This window comes from Salvelinus fontinalis, chromosome 5 (assembly GCF_029448725.1).
Source record: "Salvelinus fontinalis isolate EN_2023a chromosome 5, ASM2944872v1, whole genome shotgun sequence".
Lineage (NCBI taxonomy): Eukaryota > Metazoa > Chordata > Actinopteri > Salmoniformes > Salmonidae > Salvelinus > Salvelinus fontinalis.
In genome coordinates, this window is record NC_074669.1 from 53533522 (window position 1) to 53546004 (window position 12483).

At 39.7% G+C, this 12483-nt stretch overlaps 1 protein-coding gene across 1 annotated transcript; it reads left to right on the forward strand.

Moving 5' to 3' along the window:
- Positions 1-7376: 7376 nt before the first annotated feature.
- On the forward strand, positions 7377-9203 carry LOC129855827 (zinc finger protein OZF-like). The gene has a single exon (XM_055923875.1). The coding sequence runs from the start codon at positions 7492-7494 to the stop codon at positions 8833-8835; it is 1344 nt and encodes a 447-aa protein (XP_055779850.1). The 5' UTR covers positions 7377-7491; the 3' UTR covers positions 8836-9203.
- Positions 9204-12483: the final 3280 nt, after the last annotated feature.

The following is a 12483-nucleotide window of genomic DNA, read 5'->3' on the forward strand; positions in this document are numbered from 1 at the left end:
CATAATCAAGGGGTTTATACTGAGTATACCAGACATCAGGAACACCTTCCAAATATTGAGTTGCACCCCCCCCCCCCCCCCCCCCCACAACATTTTGAAAACACAAAAAAGGTTATGTAGAGATCAAGTTGAAAGGTTAATTACTTCATCAAATACCCATCAAATACCCTCAGAAGTCTACTGTGGAGAGAACACTTATGGCCATCTCTGCTTACAGTGCCATTTGAAAGCAAATGGAAGGCTCCTTTTAAATTGTCGTCCTAAAGAGGAAGAGTATTGGTTAAGAGTTTGGGCTTGGTTTCAATGATTTAGTCATGGCTAAAAAGCATGACCTGGTGAAAATAAGTAAGTTGTGGGTGGAAATATGTATCCGAGAGACAGAGAGACAGAGAGAGAGACACCACACAGTCAGAGCAAAATATTGTCTCAGCCCCACCATATCATCTCTGGCTCGATCCCACACACGGAGCAGATTGATTTTACTGGGGAGGCCATGTTCTCCACATGGATGTTGTGTAGCTGCTCCCTCATTTCTTTCCATACAGCCACAAGCTTCAACAGGAAGAGGAACATAACCAAACATTTACTGACTCACACAGGAGAGAAACCATTTAGCTGTGATGTCTGAGGGAAAAGCTTAAGACTCAAGGAGCCTAATTTTGCATGTGTAGACATTCAAGTACTGGAGAGAAACCATTTAGCTGTGGTGACTGCGGGATATTTTTCAGACACAAATCGAACCTGGAGAGTCATATATTGAACATCCACAAATAAAGAAAACAGGATGAATTGGAAAAAAAAGAAGGAAAGAAAATTAAGACAGAGGTCTTCTGTCAGGAGATTGGCATAAAAAGGCAAGATATGGACAACTCTTTTAAGAAAGCCAAAGCAACTATGGATCATTCATGTTGTAGATTTCAGAAAAATATGTGTGATTAATTTACGTTTCTACAACGTTCTATGTAGATAAGGTTTGATTTTATGTAATGATCAAACAGTACTGTCACGATCGTCTTGCTGAGAGAGAGTGGACCAAGGCGCAGCGTGTGCAAAATACATTCTCTTTTATTTTAGAGAGAAAGGAAAAAACACGCAACGAACACTTTAACAAACTGAAACAAAACAACAAACGATCGTGAAGCTATAGACGTAAGTGCACACACAAGCTACAAACGTACAACATAGACAATTACCCACAAAACCCCAATGCCTATGACTGCCTTGAATATGGTTCTCAATCAGAGACAATGAACCACAGCTGCCTCTAATTGAGAACCAATCTAGGCAGCCATAGACATAACTAGACAACTACACTAGACACTGCCCCATACACATACAACACCCCTAGACACTACAAAAACACATACATTCCCCATGTCACACCCTGACCTAACTAAAAACCATAAAGAAAACAAAGAATACTAAGGCCAGGGCGTGACAAGTACAGAGTATTGTAGGAAAACAACATTCTACACTGTGACGAAACTCACACGGCTGTTGTTCAAAGTATGTTGATGTTTTCATGTTATTTGAAACAAGAATTCCTGGTTGCTTGTATGTCTCTCAGGGCTATGAGAGAACGGTGAGAGTGATCTTATTGATACATTACACATTTTGTAATTTCCAGGGAAAAAAATAAACAATCATTGATTCAAGTTCCTGATTAGATTTTTTTTTTGTAGTGCTGGGCTTAAAACATAAATGTGCACTCCCTGGGGATCCCCCGGGAATGTATTGAGGAACACTGTTCTGTTATGTTCTCTAGAGTCGAGAGTCCTGGTGGATTTAATAAGGATGGAAACTCCAACCAGCCAAAGCTTTCACCAACCCAATGCTTTGAAATCCATGATGGGGAGTATGCAAGTGCACACTTGGGACAAGTGTGGAGAGTCGACACAAATGCCTTTTCTCATCTAGAGAACAGTCCGTTATCCACCCTCTTCCTCCGTCCTCTTTCCTCCTTGACCTGGAAACCGATGAGTGGTCGAGATGTCAATTCGTTAGCAGGCAAAATTAAGAGTGTACTCGACTCCTCGATATCCACCTTTCGTTCAAGAGAGTCATTTGTACCCAACCTGAGTCCATCGCGGAAGACTACTACCTGATCTGCTACCTGATCTGGAAAACTCACTAAACACAAATGCTTTGTTTGTAAATTATGTATGAGTGTTGGAGTGTGCCATTGCTATCCGTAAATAAAATAAATTAAAATGGTGCCGTCTGGTTTGCTTAATATAAGGAATTTGAAATTATTACTTTTGACACTTAAGTACATTTGTTCAATTACATTTACTTTTGATACTTAAGTACATTTAAAACCAAATACTTTTAGACTTTTACTCAAGTAGTATTTTACTGGGTGGCTTTCCCTTTTACTTGAGTCATTTTCTATTAAGGTATCCTTACTTTTACTCAAGTTTGACAATTGGTTACTTTTTCCACCACTGGTTATTTTATGCCCAATAAAGGTATCTTTACAGCCTTATAATGTTTCAATGTATATGTTACTGTATAACGCATATCATATTATTATATTGATTATTTTAAACATTTTACATGAGCACACTCACATTTCAGTTGAATGCATTCAGTTGCACAACTGACTAGGTATCCCCCTTTCCCTTTCCTTTTCCATAGTAACCTTCCAACCAAATGTTTGTTCTTGTCTATCCCAGCTCACAACTGCTGGGGGCGCTGTTATCTGCTTCTTGGCTCAACCGCTGACAAACACAAATGAAGAAGACAACACGGTAGTAGAATTGAAGGGACATTTGTTTTGTTTTTACAACAGGCACATTCCTTGCGTAGACGCAGTGAACTGAATACCAAACTCTCAGTCCTCTGAAGATGGCTAAACTACAGTCTTTGAGTGTGTTTATTAGTGAGAGTTTAATGGTGGCTGCAGTGGAGATTTTTGACGTAGTAGAGAAAGTGGTAATGGAATATCGCGAAGAGATTTCCCGATCTCAACAGGAGAATGACCGGTTTCAGAGACTGCTGCGGGTCACACCAAAAGATACACAATATGTAGAATAGACTCCCACCAGTTCTTGTTCGCTGTCTCTGAGGAGGAGGTTACCCATGAGCAGCAGCACTGTGAGCAGGAGAGCCCCAGTCTGGGACAGGAGGACCCAGAGCCCACACAAATTAAAGAGGAACAGGAGGAAATCGAGACCAGTCAGGATGTAGGACAATTTCAAGGGCTGAAGGCTGACATCCTAGAGTTCATATTCATTCCTCCCGATGTTAAAAGTGAATGTGATCAGGAGGATCAACTTCAGTCCTTGACTCTTCCCCAAACGGTGGAGTACAGAGAGAGTGACTCTAAACCAGTGAATCTAAAACATTTTGTCACTGTAACCCACCATGACAATCCCTGTGTCCCTCCAGATAATCAAGAAAATGCCTCCAGCCACAGATCATCCGAAAGCAGCGATCCAGTAGGACTTGACATCAGCCGACCATTGGATCCCAACACACACCACGTCCAAAAAACACAAGGGGAACCTAAATGAGCATATAAAGACTCACACTGGAGAGAAACCATTTAGCTGTGGACACTGCGGTATAAGCTTCAATCACAAGGGGATCTTTCACAGGCATATTCTGACTCATACACGAGAGACATTATTTAACTGTGGTGACTGTGAGAAAAGTTTCAAGGAGAAGGGAGACCTAACCAAACATATAATGATTCACACGGAAGAGAAACCTTTAAGCTGTGGCGATTGCGGGAAATGCTTCAGACACAGGGGACATCTGTACAGACACATACAGACTCACACACGAGAAACATTATTTAACTGTGGTGACTGAGGGAAAAACTTCAATCGCATAGAGCACTTGAACGTGCATACATTGACTCACACAGGAGAGAAACCATTTAGCTGTGGTGACTGCGGAGAAAGCTTCTGACATAAATACAGGTTTAAAAAGCATATACTGACTCACACAGGAGAAACATTATTTAATTGTTCTGACTGTAGGAAAAGCTTCAGACATAAAGTTAACCTGGACAGTCATATACTGGTATTCCACAAAGAAAGAAATCAGGACGAAAATAGAAAGAAACAAGAAACTTAAGACGGAGATATTCTGTCAGGAGATGGTGGGAGGGTTGGGGTGGTGATGGTTTGGGGGTCATAGTCTGCTTTCCCGGGGGGTTGGGTGGCTCTGTTTTTTTATTTTATATCCCTGTTTGTTGAAATATCCACGCTTTTATCTAATAATATCTGGGAATTGATTTGTAATCAAAACAAACAAAAAATTATAATTCCTGAAATAAAGTTAGATTTTTTTTAAAGAAACCATAATTATTCTTTGTTTGTTTTGGAATGTCTATCAGGGCGATGAGATAATGGTGAGATTGATGTTATTTTTATATAAAAGATTGTATACTTCAGGCAAAAATAACTAAATAACCAATCATCAAGTCCTTGATTATAAACAGGTCTAGTGCTTGGCTAAAACAAAAATGTGCACTCATGTACCAGCAATTCACACTCCTTGCATATCTTTACCATAACCAGGGTGCTGTGACCAAAGGAATCTCCCAGCAATCCACCGGTCATTTTATGACTCGTGGTATCTGTTGATTTACAAAGAAATAACGATGAAACGGCCAACATTGATTACTTTTCCTCCTTATGGTGGTGCTGTGGCAAATGTGTGTAATCTTTACATTCCTAATGTAATAAAATCATGTTTATAAAAATGTTCATCAGGTTCACTTGTGTGCTGTCACAAGGTTAATCTCGCGTGAACAGATCTACGTAAACATAACTGGAACCATAGAATCTGTCGGAAATTAATGGGATGCGTGATATAACTAGCAACACCAGTTCCCGTGGTTGGGTTTGTCCTCACTGTTTTTTTGGGATAAATCACAATTTCGCGGGTGTTAGCATCTTTCGAAATTCAGCCCGTAACTTGCAAAAAGAGAGGTTGAAGCTCCTCGTTCCGGTTCCGCTCCTCATTCTAGAATCTCCTCATCTCTTCTCTTAACACGTATGGACCCAGAACTTAATCAAGCAGCTGACCAATTACATTCGTCTTTAGTTCTGGGTTAAAAGAGATTATCACAACAAAATCAACTCTAGTTATTATTACCTCAGTAAATTCTCCAAAAGGATGTTAATTATCCTCTGAACCCATCTGGTTTGTTTGATCTACAGAATGATACAGTAGCATCGTCTGTTATTATAAGTCTGGTAATGTTATGCCCAATCATTTTGCATTTGTACTGCAACTGCACTGCCTAATATTTATTAATCTGAACTGTTACTGTATACTGGACTTATTATATTGATTCCGTTAAACATTTTACACGGTCACACCCAATACCAGTGGTCACCAACCTTTTCTGAGTCAAGATCACTTTCTGAGTCAAAATACAAGCCGAGATCTACCTCTCAGATTTTTTCTTTAACATGACTTAAAAAATGTAAGACTATGCAACATGAACATATTAAAAACAGTACCGTAGCAATGAGGTTTGTGCAGTAGGCTATAGGCCCAATACAATATCACCGCATATTGGCTTTGCTTGAATTGCCGTGCCTATACATTGTTGTTCGGACCATTTAAAAACAAATATATATATTTAAAAAAATGGAGGTAAGCTACATGATCACACCGGTAATAGATCAGTTGTTGTATTACTTGTGAGGCACACTTGAGTGAGCATACATTTAAATCATTTGATTTTTATTTTACTGGGCTGATTTTGCCTGCATCTGAGAGTCCGCCTCTCAACATCCCTCAACTCTCCCTTTCCTCCGCTGAGACTGACCAAAAAGGGACACCGTCTTCCAGCTGATGGCGAAACTCAAGTCGCACCACATTATTTCTACCTCGTGCTCAAATTAATGTTGTTACTCCTATAAACATAAAAAGTAAAATATTGCTCGATATAAAAAAAGACACAAGGCACTAATAACACCAACGTATTACACTTATTACACACTGTCCTACTCATTCATTACAGCTGCAGTGCTGGTTGTAGCGCGAGTGCAAGTACAAAGGCACATTTTATGGCTTATAAAAGGGTTGAATTAAACGTGTTGGCAGTGCTGAGTACAAACTTAAACATGAACTCACTCGTAGAAACAGCAGCTCTCTGTTGTATTCGTTGAGAGTCTCTATCTAGTCATGGTTTTATACATTTTGATATCTCACAGTATCAACATCAGCTATGTTACTGCAGACATGGTAATCTGAGCCGTCCGATTGGCCAGTGTTAGGCCTATAGTGTATTTGATTTGCTCTCCGTACCTGGTGGGAAGGCAGAGTTTATACCTTCAGACACATGAAATGGGAACACTTTGCCTACCCGGAGCACAGGGCAGCTGAATCGGGTGCACCTACAGCCAACAGCGTGATAATAAATAAATAAAAATAGGAACGCAAGGCTTTATCGTTGTTTTTTTTTACAGAAATGTTTGGAGATAGACTAAGAATGCCTTGGAGATCAACCAGTTGATTGCAATCGACCGGTTGGTGACCACTGCCCTATAGAGTACCACAGTATGAGTCATAGTACCCATAAAACCTAGCAGTCAAACAATTTAATAGTTTTTCCACCTTAAATTTTTCCATAGGGGATTTTAGAAACACAAAATAAGGGCTGTGTTTCGTGTCGGCTTACCCTGGTGTGACGTTTTGATAACTGTGTAAATCTCTCTAGGACAAGGTGATTTTTATCAATATATTCACTTGTATTTACCCCTAAAAAATGTAATTCTAATTAGCTGCAAATGCGCTATCATAAAGAACTACAAATGCCATGATGATATGGACGAGACTGACGAATTGAGGCAAAGGTAAGAATCTCTGGATTAACTATCTAATGTTAGCTAAATTTAGTGATGAATAAATAGGCAACAATTCTTTAAATTGAATATTCTTTGAAATGTCTTGTGCAAGTTTTCAATTGACACAATAGCTGTTAGCAAAGATGTCAGCTAGAGATGACGTGCAGGAGCTTGCAGGGATTTGTAGTCTTGCATAATGTCTACTTTGATGTTAATGAGTGTTTTTACAAATCAGAGTAAATAGAGCCGAATATATTGTTAAAAGTCCCCTTGTCCGGGAGAGATTTACACGGTTATCAAAACGTCACGCTAGGGTAAGCCTACACAAAACACAGCCCCTATTTTAAGTGTTTCTAAAATTCCCTATGGGAAAAATGAATGATGGAAAACGATTGGAACCATTTCACTGTTTGATCGTTAGGTTTCATGGGTATTATAGACTTAGGCCGTGGGGCTCTATACAGTTATTGGATCACACTCACCATATCACCTATTGCAGCTCAGAACTCCATCCAGCTGGTGGCGCTATTTTCCTTTTCTGGGCTCGGCACTCACTGAAAAAAAAGAGAGAAGAAAACACGGAAATCGATTTGGAAGCGAGTTTGTTTTGATATCGAACAGTCATTGTGTCGACCAAGGAAGACACGAAACTTAATACCGAATTCGCAGTCTTCTGAAAATGGCGAAACTACAGTCTTTGAGTGTATTTGTTAATGAACGTTTAACAGTGGCTGCTGTGGAGATTTTTGACGTTGTAGAGAAAGTGGTAGCCAAGTACCAGGAGGAAATTTCCCGATCTAAAGAGGAGAATGACCAGCTACGGAGACTTCTGCGGATCACAACAGAGATAAAAGAGGAGGAAACCCCTGAGCAGCAGCACTGTGAGCAGGAGTGGAGCCCCAGTTTGATGCAGGAGAAACCAGAACCTATACAGATTAAAGAGGAACAGGAGGAAATCTGGACCAGTCAGGAGGTAGGGAAGCTTCAAGGCCTGGAGGCGGACACCATAGAGTTCATATTCACTCCTCCTTGTGTGAAAAGTGAATGTGATCTTACCCAAACCCAGACTGTGGATGACAGAGGGAGTGACTTTAAACTGTTGGATCGCAACCCTTTTGGCACTGTGACTCACATAAAGGGTCTTGACATTTCGTGTAACCCTCCAGATAATGAAGGTAATACCTCCAGCCACAGCTCAGCCATAAGCAGCGACCCGTTAGGACTTGACAGCAGCCCACCTTTGAGGAAACATACAAAAACCAGCACCACGTCTAAAAAAACTCATTGCTGCCTTGACTGTGGCAAATGCTTCACTCAGGTTGGCCGACTGAAGATGCACTCGAGGATTCATTCAGAGGCGAAACCATTTAGCTGTGGAGACTGCGGGAACAGATTTCAGCTGAAAGGAGAACTAACCAAACATATAGTGATTCACACTGGAGAAAAACCATTTAACTGTGGTGACTGTGGAAAAAGTTTCAATCGCAAGCTTACCCTCAACAGGCATATACTGCTTGTCCACAAAGAAGGAACACAGTACGAAAATGGAAAGAATAAAGGGGAGAAGCCATTTTGTTGTGGTGACTGCGGGAAAAGTTTCACTCGTAGGCAGACCCTGAACAGACATAAAATGATTCACACAGGAGAAAAACCATTTCATTGTGGATTTTGTGGGAAAGGCTTCAATCGCAAGGAGACCCTCATTGATCATATCCAGAATCACACAGGAGAAAAACCATTTAGCTGTGGTGACTGCGGGAAAAGCTTCAACAGGAAGAGGAACCTAACTTCTCATTTACTGACTCACACGGAAGAGAAACCATTTAGCTGTGGTGACTGTGGGAAAAGCTTCAAGCAAAAGAGTGACTTAACCAAACATATAATGATTCACATGGAAGAGAAACCATTTAAGTGTGGAGAATGTGGAAAAAGCTTCAATTACAAGGTTAACCTCAACAGGCATATGCTGTTCATCCACAAAGAAAGAAAACAGGAAGATAGTGGAAAGAAGAAAGGCAATTAAGACACAGAGATCTTCTGTCAGGAGATGAGAATAAGAAGCAGGATATGGACAAGACTGTTAAGAAAGCAAAGCAGCTCTGGATCATTCATCTTGTAGGTTTCAAATACATTGATATGTGATTCCATCTACTTTTGTAAAATGTTATTCAATGTAAATCATGTTTGCTTTTATTTGAATAATGATCAAACAGTACAGTACAGGCTGTTGTTCAAAGTATGGTGTGGATGTTTTCACGTTGTTAGAAACAGCAGTTTCCCGGTCTCTTAAGGTGATGAGAGAATGGTGAGACTGACGTTATTAATACGTTCAACATTTTGTAAAACATTTTAAAGAACTACTAATGAACTAATAAAACATTTTATTATGAACATGTATTATTGTGCTGCACTAAAACAAAAATGTGCCCTCGCTGTGGGTCCCCCGGGAATGGATTTAGGACCACTGTTCTATTACGTTCTCGAGTCTAGATTTAGAGGCCCAATGTAGCCGTTTTTATCTCAATATCAAATAATTTCTGCGTGACAACTAAGTACCTTATTGTTTTCAATTAAAATGGTGAAATAGAAACAAAAATAGCTTCTTAGCAAAGAGCAGTTTCTCAGGCATGAATTTTTGCTAGGACTGTGTGGGAGTGATCTGAGTGGGGAGGGGAAAACTGAAAACAAACTGTTGGCAGAAAGGTTTAGAAATCTCTTTCTTATTGGTCTATTAACTAGTGATGTCACTAGGCAGGCCAAAACTCCATCCCACCAAAACAGGCTGAAATTTCAGCCGATGTTTTCAAACAGCTTTTACACTAAAAGGGCAATATCACTATTTTTATTTATTATTCCAACCTCATAGTGTGGAGATGTATACAACACAGGCAAATCACAGTTTTGACTGTACTAGGCCTTTAATAACAATGATGGTAACTCTAGACCTCAGTCTAGAGATGGATTCTGCAAGCAATCCACAGTATCTCTATTGACTTGAAATAACCACGAAACATATCCCTGTTAATTTGTCGCCTCACGGTGCTGTGGAGTAGTATTATCTTTGCCGCTGAGGGTTGTATGGAGTAGGATTAAATTATCCCCAGACATTGATCTAATATATCTTTTTTAAAGAGCATAAACCATTACGAACAAATGACAGCTGCTTCTCTCCCACTCCCATCAGAACACTTGTACTCCATTAACTTTTCCATTAGTAGCCAATCCTGGATTCACAAACACACATAACTGTTGTAGGTGAAATGGTTGGGGAAAGAAAACAACAAAAAAACATTAACTGTGGCAGGATGTGAAAGATCTGATAACAAGACCCTTTAGCAAAATTTCCCACAACATTAATCATTTTTAAGAAGAAAAAAATAATTTAAAGATTTTGAATTTGACTATCAGATATTAGGCTCAAAGTGTACCGATGCCTGTTTTTATGACTTTGGCCTGGGGAGAAAGTACTAACATTACTTAACATTGGGAACATGGTTTTATGTAAATAAATGCTTAATTTTGTGTATTAGATGACCATGAATCTATGGTTATCCTTCTACTAAAGCTCAATTAAAAATAACCTTGACACAGACTCAATCTTTATATGATCCTTTTATTGTAAACATTTCCTTATGGGAAAATATGATAATAATTAGAGCGTCATCAACAAAGTGCAAAGGTACATAAATACAATAAATATATAAACACCAAATAGATTAGATTAAGAATTTTGTCTCGTCATTCCATTCACCATATAACTAATATCAAATTGCTTCAAACCAAAACACAGAAAGAGTTGGAGAGTTGGTAGGTGTGTGACAGACATGCTTTTTAGTGCTCAATGCTTTGTACTTTGCCATCAACATCTTTAAAAGATTATATGTGAGGCTCCTTCTACGCTGACTAAGTAGCATCTGATCATTTAAGAAAAGTCTCTCTACATGCGGTGATGTCTAAGGTTGCTAGGTAGTGGGGAGGAACAGATGTATCGCCACAATGGGAGTGAAAAGGCTAGCATCCTGTCCTGCCTAGCTGCCCACTGCACTCACTTCCATAGCGTCTGCCTTGTCGATACCCATGTATCTGTACCACTCCTCTGCAGATACCTGGCTCAGAGCAGGGATGGCATGGACATAGTCCTTATTGTCTCTTCTTGCCCCTACCACCTGGACTGGATATTGTGGGTAGAGCTCATCCCATCTACTCTGTGCGTAGATGGGATGGCGCTGGGATAGACCCTCCCTGCTTGCAGTGTTTCTTCAGAAATGTGGAGAACTTGGGCCTCTTCTCAAGAGGTATATCTGCTTTGATTAATGTTCTTGTGAAGTCCCAAGATGAACTTCTTTCTGACAGCTGTGGAGGGGGTCTTTGCCAGACAGGAGGCCAGGGTCTGTGTTCTTGTTTGCACTGAAAATGTTTCTGAAAATAAAGAACAATGTTAAATTTAGCAAATTAAGTATTGTCAGGTTGAGTTCAATAGCAGCCCTACATTGATTCTCAAGCTTTGAAGCTAAGCACACTCTCCTGAAGCTACACACACAGACCATAAACCTGACAGTATGTCTCACACACACATTTTTAAAACAATGATAGTTGACAATTTTTTTTTACAAAAAATTATGTCTGTCGTTCTCATTCAAATTGCCCACCTCTTAGTACGGTAAACCCTGGTCTGGGAGCAGTTAGCAACCTTAGACATCACCGTCCTCTATGTTGTTGAAGAAGCGGTGGAAGCCAAACGCCTTTTGAGGTTTCGCGGCATCACCATTTCACAGTTTTCAGTGAATTTGATGTATACTGAACAAAAATATAAACGCAACATGCAACAATTTCAAAGATTTTACTGAGTTACAGTTCATAGAAGGAAATCAGTCAATTGAAATAAATAAATGAGACCCTAATCTATGGATTTCACATGACTGGGAATTGGTCACAGATACCTTAAAAATAAAGTTTCTGGTGTGACCACCATTTGCCTCATGCAGAGCGACAAATCTCTATCGCAAAGTGTTGATTGTGGCTTTTGAAATGTTGTCCCACTCCTCTTCAATGGCTGTGCGAAGTTGCTGTATATTGGCGGGAATTGGAACACGCTCCATACACGTCAATCCCAGAGCATCCCAAACATGCTCAAATGGTGAAATGTCTGGTGAGTATGCAGGCCCTGGAAGAACTGGGATATTGTCAGCTTCCAGGAATTATGTATAGATCTTTGTGACATGGGGCTGTTCATTATCATGCTGAAACATAAGGTGATGGCGGCGGATGAATGGCACGATAATGGGCCCCAAGATCTCGTCAAGGTATCTCTGTGCATTCTGTTGAGGGAATTAAATAATTCCTCCATGTACTCATTAATTAAAATCAATTTGTCTATTTATAAGAATTTGTAAGATACTTATTAACATAAAATAGACAGGATACAGTTTTATTAAAATTAGATAATAGTGTTTATTCTCGGAGCACGCTACCATTTGACCATAAACAACAGTTTATATACAAGATATGACGTCATAGGTAACAGAATAAATCTCCTCCTGACCAATATAAAACAGGTTCAAAAGTTCATTCCAACTCCCCAGCGCACACACATGACACACAATATAATCTATTCTCCTGAAGTCTCACTATAATTTATTACCACTTTAGCAGACAACTCAAGATAATGGAA